The 15,691-nt window shown below is 48.0% G+C and overlaps 1 protein-coding gene across 1 annotated transcript; it reads right to left on the reverse strand.

Moving 5' to 3' along the window:
* Window positions 1-10,524: 10,524 nt before the first annotated feature.
* LOC124695617 (E3 ubiquitin-protein ligase DIS1-like) lies at window positions 10,525-11,643 on the reverse strand. Its single transcript, XM_047228444.1, has 3 exons — window positions 11,377-11,643; window positions 10,966-11,288; window positions 10,525-10,818 (listed from the first exon to the last, which is right to left on the reverse strand). The coding sequence occupies exons 1-3, from the start codon at window positions 11,641-11,643 to the stop codon at window positions 10,578-10,580; spliced, it is 831 nt and encodes a 276-aa protein (XP_047084400.1). The 3' UTR covers window positions 10,525-10,577.
* Between the last annotated feature and the right edge of the window lie 4,048 nt (window positions 11,644-15,691).

A 15,691-nucleotide genomic window follows, 5' to 3' on the forward strand; every position in this document is an offset into this window, starting at 1 on the left:
CAACGCCATAAAGTCAGCGCTATCGATAAACTCTTGCGAGCAAGTCTGTTTCCGAGTGCAGCTGAATTGACAACTCCGCTGTTAAGGCTTACAAGTATTCTTTGTCTCCCCTTGTGTCGAATCAATAAATTGGGTAATACTTCCCTCGAAGACTGTTGCGATCCCCTATACTTGTGGGTCATCACCGCGTTTGGGGGACGTCGCTCCCCAGCCGCGTCCCCCAAACGCCGCCCCAATCAGAAATTCAAATAGATGCATTCAAAAGAGATCGTTCCCGCCGAATCGTCGCGATCATAGTAGCGGCGATCGATCAAAGTACTGGGCGCGCGATCATATTACAGACCGGTGGTGCATGCAAATTAGAAGAAGGGGAAGGGGTTGGTCGACGGCGTCGTGTCCCGAGTCGACGCAGGCCCGTCGAGCACGACGACCTCGTCGCGATCCGCCTGTTCTCGTGCATGGTGCGTCCGCTCCGTCGCCGACGCAGAGGCCGACGCAGGTGTAGCGAGAGAAGACGCGTCAGCTTGCTCTTGCTGCGCTGCCGCTGCCGCCGATGCCGATGCCGCTGCCAGGGCCGCCGCGTCCGCCGCCGCCATTTTAGCTTCGATGTCGTCGAGGATCTGGCCTTTGAAGAAGTTGTGCGCCGCTCGCGTCCGGGGAGACATTCCCTCTGTCGACGTTCTCAGCAGGGACATGTCGTCCCTGCGTTTCTCGAGCTCCAGCTTCTCCTCTTGCCTCTTGAGCAGCTCGGCCCACCTCTAGTCGGCCTTCTTGTCGCGGGAGATAAAGGTGGAGGAGACGTCGGCGAGGCATTTCGTGATCGACGCCTGCGTCTTCTCAGACGACGCAGCGTCGGCCAAGGTGGCCTTGGCAGCCTTGTTGCCAGTAGGACGCCCTGTCGAAGTTGCCAGCGGCGCGTCCCGGATCAATGGCGTCCTTCCCCTTGGACAGCGACAAGCGCGTCAGCCGCCATTTCTCATTCATTTTGAGCTTGCTATAGCAATGCATGAGGACGAAAGACTTGTGACCTTCCGAGTTCTTGGCGTACAAATCCATGGCCCGATCAAACTAACCAAATGAAGCAGAGTCATTTCATCGAACACAATGTGGGCGCTACGGATTATGGAAGAAAGAGGCGTACCAGTTTGGCGACGTCGGCGCCGCTGTCGCCTCTGGTCTCCATGTCCTGATGGAACCCATGGAACAAGTTCACCGACGCCTGGATGATGGCCCATCGCGTCGACATTGCCTTTTGGCTCCTCTTCATTGTCACTTTGTTGTAGTCCCTGTTGATGAGCTTGCGCTCATCGAACTCGGCCTTGATCCTCGCCCAATACTTCCCGCCTTTTTGGTTGGCGCCGATGATGGAGTCATGGCTCACCGTCGCCCACGACTCGCACAAACAAAGATCTTCCAGAGCCGTCCATTTCGGGCCTCGTGTGCCCGACGCCTTCTTCTTCTTCTTCTTCTTCTTCTTCTTCTTCTTCTTCTTCTTCGTCCTCACGCCGTCCGCGTCTACCTCCACGAGATCATCGTCACCGGAACCCTCGTCGTCCTCTTCCTCGCCGCCCTCTTCGTCCTCATCGTCGTCCTCCTCGTCGTCCTCCACCTCCTCCTCTTCCTCGTCGTCCTCCTCCTCAACCCCGTCGTCCTCCTCAGCACCGGCGCCGTCGTATTCCGGCGGACCCCTGCGGCCGGTGAAAGGGTCGCCGTCCGGACCGGGTCCGCGCTCGCGCTGCTCGTACGCCGGGGAGTAGAGGTTGTTGGGGTTGAAGCCGCCGTGCGACAGGCGCATCCTCGGTAGTGCGGCGACGGGTTAGGCATCACGCACCCGGGAGTGGCGGAGGGGCCGTCGTTGTAGAAGGCGGCTTGCGACGGAGAGATCACTCCCGAACGTAGACCGGCATGGACGTACTCCATGGGCTCGCGTTGGTGGTGGCGATACACCCGCCATTACGTGCCGGTGCTGGCGCGCCGCCCGAGCCTTCTTCTCCAGCCTCCACCACCCTCCGTCCTTTCCGCTCCGCCGTCGATAGCTTCCGGCGCGAGCAATCTTGCTCGCCATTGATCTTCGGTCATTCCTTCGGGCTTCTTTTCGCAGCCGGCGCCTTCCGCGGCTCGCGAGCGAGCGCTTTCGCCCCTTTCATCGCATTGCCCGGCGGCTTCTTGGCCGCTTTCTTCGCCATCTTTTTGGGGGCTGTCGGCGGCGCCATGGAATGGGGAGAGGGTAGCGGCGGCGGGTGGACGGCGGGAGGGAGAAAGAAATCGGCGGGATAGGAGAAATGAATCGGCGGGATATGTTTTGGGAGGCCTTTGCGCGGCGGTATAGGCGCGATTTGGCGGGAGCGGCGGGATTTGGCGGGAGTGTGAGACGAATTTTCCCTGTGCCGCCGCGACGGGTCGGCCCGCGTCGTTTGGCCTCGCATTTTGTTGTGTCCGGCGTCCCCGGAGCGTCCCCGTGGGACGGGGACGGGCTCGGGCGCCGGACACCGTATCGGGCCGCGCCGGACAAAAAAGGGCTTTGGGGGACGCGGCTGGAACGCTTTTTTTGTCCGGCGCGTCCCAAATCCCTTTGGGGGACGCTTTGGAAGACGCGACTGGAGATGCTCTGACTGTCTGCTGATGGGCCCTTACCGTGTGGACCCTTCTCAAGGGTCCTCTTTCTTCACCGCGACCTCGCTCCGGTCGATCTCATGGGGAAAAGCTAGGGTTTGGTTCCGCTGCCGCCATTGCCGGCCCATGCCCCGGCGCTCTTCCAGCCACTTCTTTGGCCACTCATGGGGAAACCATAGCCTTCTCTTCCTTGACGCCCTTCCTCCTCTCTGCTCAAAATGGCGACGGCGCCCTTCACTAGCCCAACCAAAACAAAGCTCCGCAGTTATGGCGGCGGAGCCATGGCCGGCGCAAAATAGTGCACAGAAGACAACGCCCGTGAGCTCCTTTCGTCGGAGTTGCGTGCAGCTTTGGCCAGCGCGCGGCTTCGTCGTGTGGTGCTTGCTGGCGTCCTTTGCGACACGGCCGCAAGTGCGCGGTCATCTCCGCGACTGCAGCGACGGCGTGTTGCCATCTCCGGCATGGTGTAGAGCCTCAACGACGGCAAGCGCACAAAGCGGCGCAGCCACCGTTCGGTGTGGTGGACTGCAAGGTCGCTGGGCACGAGCTGACCCGCAAAACTTAGGAGGTGACCGGTGACCCCGACGCCGTTGTAGCCATCGACGACGGCGAGATCCTTTGGCGAGCCAGCACACTCCAATCATTTGAATCTTAGGGGGTAAGGGTTCTACTTAAATTGGGGATATCAGATGAACTAGGGTTTCGAATTTTTGGGGAAAAAGTAGTGTTTGCAAAACTGACTTAATCCTCTCTTCATAAGTGCCCGCGCAGGAGGCTGTGCGGCATGCAACCTGCAGAGAATAAACCCCCCTGACAACCCAAGGGAGCCACATCAGGTTGAGAGGTCCCCTCTCGCGTGCAGATCTCCTCGCAGCAAGGAGGTGATATCTTTCTCCAGTGTTGTGTTATTGTGACTCCTTTTCTGCAACTGCTTTAATATTTTAATTTTTGTGAGGTTGCACTTTGCAGCAGTATGTAGCTAGATCTCTGCTATATATAAATTGTACTGAAAATTTCCTGGAAGTGGTACCTATAAATTTAATTTCTGGTAGGTTGCACTTTGCAGTAGTACTCAGTATCCATTGAGTTATGCAAGCTTATAATCTATATTCGTTGGCTGTCATTTAGATGGTTTAATTGTACCACTTTATCTAATTTAGCGTTTCTCAGCATGTTCTCTTGCTTGTTTCGGTGATCTTCTTCGGTAGCTCTAACTCCTCCTGTGATTCCAGCCAAGTGGATGAAACCATCCCAGTATGGTTAATGCATGGAGGGGCAGACTTCCAGGTTCATGCAGACTGCAAGCCAGCTTCTAATTCCGCCAAGTAGATCATACTATCCAGATATGGTTTATACATGGAGAGGAAGGTGAACTGATGTCTGCTTGAAATCAATGTGTGTCGCCCTCCAGTCAGCCGATGGAAGGAACTACATTGGCTTGTTGGTGCAGCTGCTCGCATCCTTGGTATTGGTAGCCAGACACCCCTATTCCCAGTCAACACACAAGTAACTTCCTATGCTTAAATTTCCTATTTAGTATATTTTTTAATCACATAATTATCTTCTATAGCCACTACTTACAAAGTTAGATATGTTGTGAGTACATTGCATGTTGAAGTCAGTTGGATGGACTGATCTTGAGTTGTAACATAAGTTATATTAATAACTTTAACAAGAAAATGTAAAGAACCAACCGTATGGAGTGTTATTTTCTTTATGTGTAAAATACAAATTGCTATTATGAAAAAAAATCTATTCCTCGGCTAGATAAATCACTAAAATTCAACGTCAAGTTAATCAACGCATAAATAATAGGAATTGCAAGCTTTATTTAGAATTGCATATGGGTGGAATATTTTGTGAATCCATTTTTAGCTTTAGGAGTATCTTGGATTTTAAGTGATAAATTACAAATTTTGTGCTTTATCCTTTTATGAATATATTTATGATGGCAAAATTTTGAGAACTGAACCTGTAGCGAATTGAGTCAAGTCTGAGTTCAGCCAAGTCTAAGGTCCCTCTCTAATATCCTTTGTGCAGGGTTAGCGTGAAAGGAAGACTGTTAGTTTTCCATGATTGAAAATGGTGTAATAATATCTTATTTTGTAATCTTCTTAACCTAATTAATGTTCAGTTTTCATTTTACTATCTACTGTTTGCACCATGTTCTAAATACAATGGACACACACTACAAAACGGCAGTAGCGTACCTGAATCTTTGTTGAAGCTAGAAATTAAACTTTCAACAGTATTTTCTGCTATTAACAATTCGATTCACCATCGATATATGAAGTTTCTGATTCGTTTTATTAATTGTTCGAACATGATTTCCGTGGTTTGTTGCAAGGAAAGAGCCTACAACACTAGCAACTTATATTACCATGTTTATGTCAACCTCATTGCCCAGCTCGGTTCAGCGAGGGATACATGAACACAATGCAAGAGATACAAAACGCTTATCCATTTTGCAGGTTTGTGTTCTGTCAACATGAAGATCTACATGGTCTTCTTAATTCGTATACAAATATCCACATGATTTCTATTATTTATTGTTTTATAGTTTTTGTTTTGTAAACATGTAGATCGACATGATCTTTTTTATTCATATACAGTAATCCACATGATTTCTATTATTTTTGTGTTTTTTAATAATTTAATCGATTGCGTCATAACCATATTTTTATATAAAAGGTTTTCAAAATATATATGGTCTCTTTGGATGGCAGGAATTAGATGACTTAGGAATAGGATAAACACATGATTTTGGTGTCGTATGGTATAGATTCCTACAACATCTCGAAACAGAAGACCTTTTAGGTAGTGTCTTTCAATGGTTCACAAGAGATGATCGGAGGGTGGGATTTAATGTGTTACAGCTGCAATGTCTATCATTTAAGCTTTGGTATTAGTGTCAGTGTTGCTACATCTGCAATACTAAGAATATATGCTTATTATTAGCGAAGTGCTTCATATTCGTAAGCTATTCTTCTTTGCTCATGAATCACTCAAATTTACATATGTTCACTTGGCACTTAGGAATTTCTTGATTTGAATTGGTTAATAATGATCATTCCAATATAAACCAAAACATAAAGTTAAGTTGGTTGAATAATTATGGCAAGAAAGAGACAAAAGGCAGTTCTTTTTTCCGTATGAAGAAAATCCAAGCTCTATCCAAACTACTATGTAGCTAGAAATTCTACTTGAAAACGGTATAAGAGGCTTCAAGTTTTTATGTATTCTCACAATGGGTATTTAATCTTATCTACAAATTTTCGTGGCTATTGGCTTTCTTTCTGTGTTATTCGAATAGTTTCGCTCTATTTGGTCAGAACAAGGAATTGATTAGTTTTTCTATGATAAATAGGGCTGATGTAGATACTTGTACATTTGTTTTTGTTTGCATGTAAGGATCGAGACATATATGGTATTTACACCGTAATAGTCCCATCTCTCTTCTGAACCACTTTTGAATATGTGCAGCCATCTCTTGCAGATTTAAGATAAGATTATCCAATTTATATTTACTCTATGTATATGGTGATGTACATGATTATAAGTTTCATATATTCGATCAGTAAGTTTCCTTAGTTTGTACAGATAAATATTTTGACTGCTATTTCACAATAAGCAGCTCAGACATTTTGCTGGTAATTAATTATCAAGTCACAGTTTTTCAATCGGGTAAATGTTCTTCATCCCATCCCATCCAAATTATTGCGGCCATTTTTTTTAATAGTTCCTTAGGATTTCTGACTAAAAAAACCATTTGACAGGAATGACGTGCAGGATAAGGAATGGGATTTCATATTGCAGAAATCATGACAAAGGGCTTTCTTCCATACATTTCTTCAGTTAATTTTTTCCTGAATACAAAGGAAGATTGTTGCATTGCTTATTTCATATGGATGAAAGAAAGGAAAAACTAGATAAAACGATTGCCCTATGAAGCAGTACTTTCTACTCTATGATCCTATGCAATTTTCCAATCCATCTCGAAGGAAACACTACTACAAGTTTGCTTTATCAATGTACTTCCGTTCAGCCATTTAAAATGCTTTCTATATATGCTAATTGTGCATTAGTCTAAGCTGTATGCAGAGCCCACACATCAAACTTTCAGAACCTCTAGCTAGGCGCATTTCTGGCAAATCAAACACATATTTATGTGCATTTTTCATCCAATGTGATTCTCAAACTTTTATAAGCATCGACTTGCACAGTCACATTCTATGTATGAGCTACTACTGGACCACCTTTATGATAAGAGAAGTTAAGGCTATTTTTCTTAATGGTCCAGGCTACCTTTGTGCAGCTTTTACCAGATTCAGAGAATTAACTAATACATGTTTTGGATTTTTCTTTTTCTTATAAGACTAAAGACCTTTCTGGCCTGTGCTTCGTTTTCATTGATAACAATTGGTTATGCTCGCACAGTGCATGCCTACTAATGGCTAATTTGATTAGGTTAAACATTTTTTACATAGTGCTACTTGGTCTTATATCTATAGGATTCTTCATGTTACTGAGTTCCTCCACCATACATTGAGCGCTTTATCGGTTCTCAAAGTGTCATAAAGTACTATTAATTTATAAAAGTAATCATAATTAGACATTTTAAAGAACACAGCCTGTTGCTTTCTATCAATTTTTTATTATTACATACCAGAGAAGGAATCTCATGAAGATTTGTCTTCTGGCTTTTGTTTACGCAGATCACACACACAACTTATATCTCAAGGAAGATAGTGCTACAGAAGTTATGTGCGGCACTTGGCTGTCCATATGCTTTACTCTATACTGTAAACTGGGCGAGCCTTCTCAGTCATCTCCTTGATCCATCTTGCTTGGGAGCGATCCTGACCATTTGTTCAGGTTACTAGGTGGAATTGGTTTACCGTAGCCTGAGTCTTTAGATACTGTATAATGCTGATAATTATGTAACTCTGAACAATTATCCATGTCTCTCTGTTGTTTCTAAGTTTGAAACCAATTTTCCATTCAAGGATTACCAGAAGTGGTAATATGCATAATTCATTGCTTCATGGCAATGCCCTGAATATGTTCAGGACAAACAGAGCTATGTATCTAGGTTTGCTTGACTTATCCTATTTGTAAATAGTACTTTTCACATTCTGCCACATGTTGGTCCTTACCTGATCATGGCTACCATTATACTCATAAATCCATAATGATATACCCTTTAGTGATTTGAATTTTCTTACAGACCATGATTTTATTATGAATGTTTTAAAAAGCCATGAGTTCTTTGTCCCCAATAGAGTGCTAACTATTTTTTGCTGATCTGATGAAATGTGAAAATCCGTTACTATCTCTTTGTTGATTTCAGGGGAGAGCATTTCAAAAGAAGCTTGACCAGAGAAAATATTTATGCTTTGATTACCCCTCCACTATTGTATCAAACATTTCCTAGAATAAATATGCTATAAATAAATATGTAGTGATCTATATTTACAGCTATTATTATCTATGATGCTTTATAAGCAAAAACTAGCCACACCAAATTAACGTTGCAGATGAACCAGCTAAACTAATTATTGTAGTTAAGTTATGCATATTAGACTTTTTATGTCACATCTTTAACTCTACAGTGAATCAACGCTAGGGATGGCACCCGCAGGGTATGGGTATGGGTGGAGCCACCCCATACCCGTACCTGTCGTCCTCGATCTTACCCATCACCCGTACCCATATCCGTTGATGGGTATAAGTTTTTCCCATACCCGTCACCCGACAGGGTAAATGGGTACCCACGGGTAAAAATTACCCGGGTTTTCAACACATCAAATTGAGTAAAAATAATAATCATCACATATAAAATGGCATCTATTACATCATATTCATATCTATGACTAAAGTGATGATCATATTGAGGTTCACAAATGTCATATTTGCTGCCAACATCACTATTTTGCATGTAAGATACATTAACGTGACTCCGTGAACTTTCTAACAGTCAAGTTAATAAAATTGGTGTACATCAGTACATATAACTAAGTGTTGAACTGAGTACTGATCAATAGTTTACCAACATCAGTGAACTCAGTAACAGTCAAGTTTAATAACTACTTAATTAGACAATTAGTATACATATGACTAAGTGTTGAACAGTAGTGATCGTGCAAGTAACAATCAGGAAAATCAATGCATATTTGTTGAACGGAAGAAAATCAATGCATGTACAAAAATAACAAGCTCACCAAGTGGTGATGGCCTTGCTTTTGTTGTTGTGCTTGACGGCAACCGAAGATGGAGGGAGCCCCCTCATGCCGAAAGTCGCCGGTGTACTGCTGTGGCGGCTATGCGTGTTCGAGCCTGAAGCAGGAGGTGTAGGATGGTGGCCTCAGACTTGGCCCTTACCCGGCGACGGGGTTGAGGTTAGACTTGGGGTCAGAGTGCCATGCTCCTGGCCACGGTGGTCACCGCCCTCCGGCTCGACCGTCGTGATCTGCAACTTCATCTCTCGGTTGCTGTCGTCGGCACGACGGTCCATGGCTTCATCGCGTGCGAGTCTGCAGGCCAAGCTAGACGGGGCAGTGGTCCGATCGGCTGGAATCTGGACTGGAGGCGCCGGCGGCCTCACGCTGACCCTGGCGGCGGCCTCACGCGACTTGCTTCCATGAGAGGAGATCCATCTAGCCTGGTGGATGCTGGTCGTCCGGAACGTGAATGGTCAACATCAATACGTGATCAAGTTTTAGAGCCCTATAATCAGCACCAAGCCACCAACTAAGGCATGCGGTAGTCACGGGATTGACAAGGCAAAGCAATAATCATCACCTCAGATTGTGGGAAAAATTAGTTTTGACCTACCAAAGTTAGTAGGATAACATTTTGGTAAGTTAGAAATCATATGAAACCCCGCATGTCAGCATATTTAACGGGTACACGGGTAAGCGGGTATGGGTTCTACTATCCCATACCCATACCCTCTCTACCCAATGGGTACAATATTTTTTCATTTATATACCCATGGGTAAATTTTTATCCCATACCCATACTATTATTGGGTTTTTACCCGCCGGGTACACGGGTAATGGGTACCCATTGCCATCCCTAATCAACGCAGTGGTAACATCGGTAGAGGTGATACAACTGTAACAGTGATAGAAACGAGACAAAAAGTGATAAGCGAGATAAGACGGTAACCGTGGTAGAAGTGAGATGATGAATCACTAAGATTTCATGGGTATAGAAAATCACACGTAATGTCTCTTCTACTCCTTCCAATTCATAATTATTGTTGGACTTTAATTCATAACTTTGTTTACGATGGTATAAAAACAAAATAGAAAAATAAATGCTTTGCGAAAGACAACAACACATCTAAAAGAACTTGTAGACCCACCACCATGCCTATCACACAGTGTCGAAACGCAAAGCAGGCGGTGAGGCGAAGCTCACAATCCATCTAGTAATTACTAATGCTCTTGCTTTTCTTTTCATGCGGTTCCATTGAAATCCATTTGTTTCTCAATTTGCCACCTATCACTTGTTTGGATTGATTTCTCAGATTTTAGCAGACCTTTGTTGTTTTATCTTGATCTCTTGATTTGCAGTTAAGAAGGAACACTAAAAAAACACAGGTTATTAAGAAGGAACACTACAAAAAAGATGACAGGCTGCATCACAAAACAAAGTAGTTGCTGAGTATAAGTACCGGCCACACTGCAAGAACGTGATACAGGCGGCGAGGCGAAGCTCGCATGTTCATCTAGTCTTGAGACAATCTGGAACTTGCGCCCACTATTTGATGAGTACCACAGCTGGCCTAGTAACTTACCCCTAGGCTGCCACGAACACTAGTTTGATTACATGGCTATAAGCAGTTTCTCGAGGAAATTAGAGTTGCTAGCTAGATATCAGAGGGCCAAAACAAGCATAAACATTGTGAACCAGGCACTGTTGCTGCATACACATAAGCTAGAGTGATAACTAATTCACTAGAACTTGGTGATGCAAATGGCCAGATGAACCTCCTTGGACTCCCCGTGGAGCATCTCCGGGTTGACATGCGCATGGAGCTGCCCATGATCCATGTCCACCTCGCCGGGGACCCCGCAGTTGGCCAGCTCCCCTATCAGCTTGAATCTGCCCCTGAGGTGGCCCGAGGCGGCCAGAGGGCCTTCCACCCAGAGCACGCCGGTGTACAGCGGCCTCGTGGTCCCGCCGCTGGCGTTCCCCCTGACGCAGACGATATTGACGGGCCGGACGCCGGACGCGCCCCTGCCGGCACCCACGGCCAGTAGGAACACGCGGCCGTCCTCCTCCGAGACCAGCAGGCGGCGGTGCTCCGATGCCGGCACCACGAAAGATTTTTTACTTTCGTACTTGATCTCCTCCACGGGCCAGCGGTGGCGGCCGGACTGGTCAGTGAGGTGGCACACGAGGCTCGCCGGCGAGCCCTCGAACGCGCACTCCAAACAGTAGCAGGGCGCGTGCGCGCACCTGGCCTTGTGGTCCGCCGCCGCGTAGTAGACGATGGACCTCGCGCAGCCGAAGCTCTTGTACGGGCACGGCTCCTTGTGGCCGGTGACCATGCCGTCCATCCAGGGGGCGTGGCTGTAGGTGGCGGCGCGGTTGCACGCGCCGCAGTGCTTTCTCTCGCCGCCGCGTCCTGCGCAGTCGCAGCACACCGCGTGCCCAACCTCACACTACAATCAACAATGCCAATGCCATGCATGTAGACGAATCAATCTTAAATTTTCACGGACAGTTCAGTTAGCTAGTGCAAAACCTTACCAGGAAGATGGGAGGCTTGAGTGGAGAATGGCACGTCACGCAGTATAGCCATTTCTTCTCCACTTCTAAGATGACGACCTCCTCTGCCGCCGGCACTGCGAGCATCCTTCCATCTTCCGGCTCATGCTTCACTGTTGGCTTCGCCGTGGCAACTGGGCTGGGCGCTAGCGTCGCCGTGTCCGCTGTATTGGGTGCCGCTGGGCTGGGTAATGCCGATGTCGGCGTGCTGGTGGCAACTGGATTAGGCGCCTCCAGCACCGGTGCCATGGCCGGCTCCGGATTGGTTACCTTCACTGTGGCGGTCGTTGGCTTCACCACAGCGATTGGTTTCGACATGGCAGCTGGACTTGGCGCAGCCGACGACGGTGCCCTCTTGGAAACAGGACTGGGCGCTGCCAACGACGGCGTCCTTGTGGCGACCGGGCTAGGGGACACCCTCGCGGGTGCCGGTGCCGGTGCCAGGGTGGCCACCGGACTAGTGACCTCCAGGATGCTCGGCTTCTTGCTGGCGCTGCTCTCGGCGTTGTCGGAGAGCCGTGGTCTCTTCTTGTACTGTTCCGCCATCGACGTCCTCGGTTCAAGCGCAGGTGATTGCATAACCGGGCTCGGAGTGGGGATCAAACTGCAACGAAAAGTATGTTCAAATCACATCGAGAATCAGCTGTTGGCGACATGCAGAGAAAATGTGGAGACAGAGGGAGAGACTTACTACTCCAGAGATGAAGCTGCAAGGCAACCGATGGGAAGAGGAGAGCGATAGTAGTATTTCTCTAGGAAGAAGATGCCGGTGGAGAGTGAAGTGGTCGAGTGACTACCTAGTAGGCTAGTGTTCTTCATTACTGCCGTGCTAGCGTGGACACGTGTGCGCGAGTGAATACGCGTGGAAGAAAGAGACGAGGGGCCGAACGAAACAGGAGAGAGAAGCTCTCGGTCAAGTCTATGGTCAGGCCGCTCGGTCTCTGACCCGTCACTTCGTCTTCGATTGACGGACCTTTTTTACACGGTGTTTTCAGTAACTTTGTTGGATTACCAAATCTGAAATATCGGTCAAATTTATGAGGTACAGTTGGAAATGTTCTGATACTGATGTAACGGTACAATTTTATTGGTTAAATTGAGTACTAGTTAAATTATGGAAATTGCTAGTTTTTAATAAACTGGGAACTATCGGTTGTGGAACCAGGAATGGAATGGTTACATTTCGATGTCATGTGATGGTTACAACCCTGTGTTCGGTTCAGAAAAAATCGAGGAACGGAATGGTTCCGTTTTCTGTTTGGTTTTAGGATCGCATAATAGAAGGGAACGGCATAAATATGATTTTTTGTGTCCAAATCAAAATCAACACATCTCTAACCATAATTTTTTTGTGCAAATCAAAACTATCACATGCCAAAATCAACAAGCATAGCCCTGCGTGTGTGTGCTAGTCCGCCGCCGCGTGTGCTGGCCACCGCCGTGCTTGCCTTGCCGCCACGCGTGTGCTAGGCCGCCGGGCATGCCCCGCCGCCGCCGAGTGAGCTGGCCGCCGCGTGCGTGCCTGGACGCCGCCGTGTGAGCGGCCGTCGTCGGGTGTGCCTCGCCACCGCGCGCATGCTAGCCCCCGTCGCCCATGCGTTGTCATCCACCAGGCGTGCATCGCAGCCGGCGAGTAAGCTGGCTTCCGCTCGCGTGCCTGGACTCCGCCGGGTGTGCCTTGCTACCGCGCACATGCTGGCCGCCGTCGCCCGTGCGCTGTCCTCCGTCGGGCGTGCATCGCAGCTGCCGAGTGAGCTGGCTGCCGTGCGCGTGCCTGGCCGCCGCCGGGTGTGCCTCGCCACTGCGCGCATGCAGGCCGCCGTCGCCCGTGCGCTGTCCTCCGCCGGGTGTGCCTCGCAGCCGCCGCGTCGGCGTGTTCACCGTCAGCCGCCGCGCTTTCTCGTCGTCGGCCGCCTCGCTTGCTTGCCATCGGCATCTGCGCCTGCCCACCGTCGGCATCCGCGCCTAGTCGCCGTCGGCCGCCTCGCGTGCTCGCAATCCGGCGAGGACGGAGAGAAGACGGTTATGGAGGCTGGTTATTTTTTGGAGGGATTAGTTGGGCTGGACAGCCAGCCGTTCCTCGTCGTCCGACCGATTTGGTGGAACTAGTGCGTTCCGCATCTGAGAGGAATATTTTCTTTTGTGGAATCAGTTAGTTTCGTTCCTTTGGCAAACCGAACACGCGAACGGATTCTAAGTGTGGGACGATTCCGTTCTATTCCTCTTCATTCCAGAACCGAACACACCCGGCTACCCTCCGTTTGAAAATAGTTATCTCAACTTAGTTGAGATATGGATGTATTTCTAACTAAAATATATCTAGATATATATATATGTATCTGGACAAAAGTGAGATACATATGTTTAGACGGAGAGAATGGTAGTTAACTGATCAAACACTAAGCTAGTGCTCTCTAGACTTCTGCAGCATCAGGTTTACATCGTGACTCGTGCATTTAAGGTACTAGAAGGATATCCCGTGCGTTGCAGCGGAAATTTAACAATTTTATTGGTTAAATTGAGTACTAGTTAAATTATGGAAATTGCTAGTTTTTAATAAACTGGGAACTAAGTGTGTGTTTGGTTGTGGAACCAGGAGAACGGAATGGAATGGTTACATTCCGATGTCATGGATGGTTACAACCCTGTGTTCGGTTCAGAAAAAATCGAGGAACAGAATGGTTCGGTTTTCTGTTCGGTTCTGGAATCGCATAATAGAAGGGAACGACATAAATATGATATTTTTGTGTCCAAATCAAAATCAACACATGTCTAACCATACTTTTTTGTGCAAATCAAAATTATCACATGCCAAAATCAACAAGCATAGCCGTGCGTGTGTGTGCTAGTCTGCCGCCGCGTGTGCTAGGCCGCCGGGCATGCCTCGCCGCCGCCGAGTGAGCTGGCCACCGCGTGCGTGCCTGGACGCCGTCGTGTGAGCGGCCGCCGCCGGGTGTGCCTCGCCACCGTGCGCATGCTGGCCCCCGTCGCCCGTACGCTGTTCTCTCCCGGGTGTGCATCGCAGCCGCCGAGTAAGCTGGCTGCCGCGCGCGTGCCTGGCCGCCGCCGGGTGTGCCTCGCTACCGCGCGCATGCTGGCCGCCGTCGCCCGTGCGCCGTCCTCCGCCGGGCGTGCATTGCAACTGCCGAGTGAGCTGGCCGCCGCCGTGTGAGCGGCCGCCGCCAGGTGTGCCTCGCCACCGCGTGCATGCTGGTCGCCGTCGCCCGTGCGCTGTCCTCCGCCGGGCGTGCCTCGCAGCTGCCGCGTCGGCGTGTTCACCGTCAGCCGCCGCGCCTTCTCGTGGTCGGCCGCCTCGCTTGCTTGCCATCGGCATCTACGCCTGCCCACCGTCGGCATCCGCGCCTGGTCGCCGTCGGCCGCCTCGCGTGCTCGCAATCCGGCGAGGACGGAGAGAAGACAGTTATGGAGGCTAATTATTTTTTGGAGGGATTAGTTGGGCTGGTCAGCCAGCCGTTCCTCGTTGTCCGACCGATTTGGTGGAACCAATACGTTCCGAGAGGAATATTCTCTTTTGTGGAACCAGTTAGTTCCGTTTCTTTGGCAAACCGAACACGCGAACGGGCTTTAAGTGCGGGACGGTTCCATTCCATTCCTCTTCATTCCAGAATCAAACACACCCTAAGCTACCCTCCGTTTGAAAATAGTTATCTCAACTTAGTTTAGATATGGATGTATTTCTAACTAAAATATATCTAGATATATATATATGTATCTGGACAAAAGTGAGATACATATTTTTAGACGGAGAGAATGGTAGTTAAGTGATCGAACACTAGGCTAGTGCTCTCTAGACTTCTTCAGCATCAGGTTTACATCGTGACTCGTGCATTTAAGGTATAAGTTGGATTGTAAGTGAGATTTTTTTACTTGCACCTCAACTAAAATTTTATAATTACGAGTGGAGTTGCACTTTGCTTTAATGCGAGGACGACCTTCAAACCAATAGATTTGCTTCATGATCTGTGTTAGTGGTGAGCTGAGTTGCAACATGGTTGCAACTGAGATTCCATGATTCATCGATATCATTTTACAGAGAACTATGTTAATTCATTATAGACTAAAAACTAGTCGCACCCTTAAATTATAATGCTCATTTTTGGCCTAAATTATTTGCCGCATAAAGGAGTACTACTTCCATTTTGATGAATGGCGCATGCGTATTTCTAGTCAAACTTTGACCAAAAAATAAACAATAAAATATTGATTATAGTTTATGTAATTAGTGTAGTTAGATCCGTATTAAAAACGCTTTTTAATGATATTAATTTTATATCAA

This window comes from Lolium rigidum, chromosome 3 (assembly GCF_022539505.1).
Source record: "Lolium rigidum isolate FL_2022 chromosome 3, APGP_CSIRO_Lrig_0.1, whole genome shotgun sequence".
In the NCBI taxonomy this organism is placed as follows: Eukaryota; Viridiplantae; Streptophyta; class Magnoliopsida; order Poales; family Poaceae; genus Lolium; species Lolium rigidum.

Bases quoted from the DNA above. Each gene is read 5' to 3' on its own strand.
- LOC124695617 (XM_047228444.1), bottom strand. From the start codon at position 11,643: ATGGCACCGGTGCTGGAGGCGCCTAATCCAGTTGCCACCAGCACGCCG. The intron at 11,289-11,376 runs GTAAGGTTTTGC...TGTTGATTGTAG, and splicing joins TCAAGCCTCCCATCTTCCTG to TGTGAGGTTGGGCACGCGGT. The intron at 10,819-10,965 runs GTACGAAAGTAA...CGTCTGCGTCAG, and splicing joins TGGCCCGTGGAGGAGATCAA to GGGGAACGCCAGCGGCGGGA.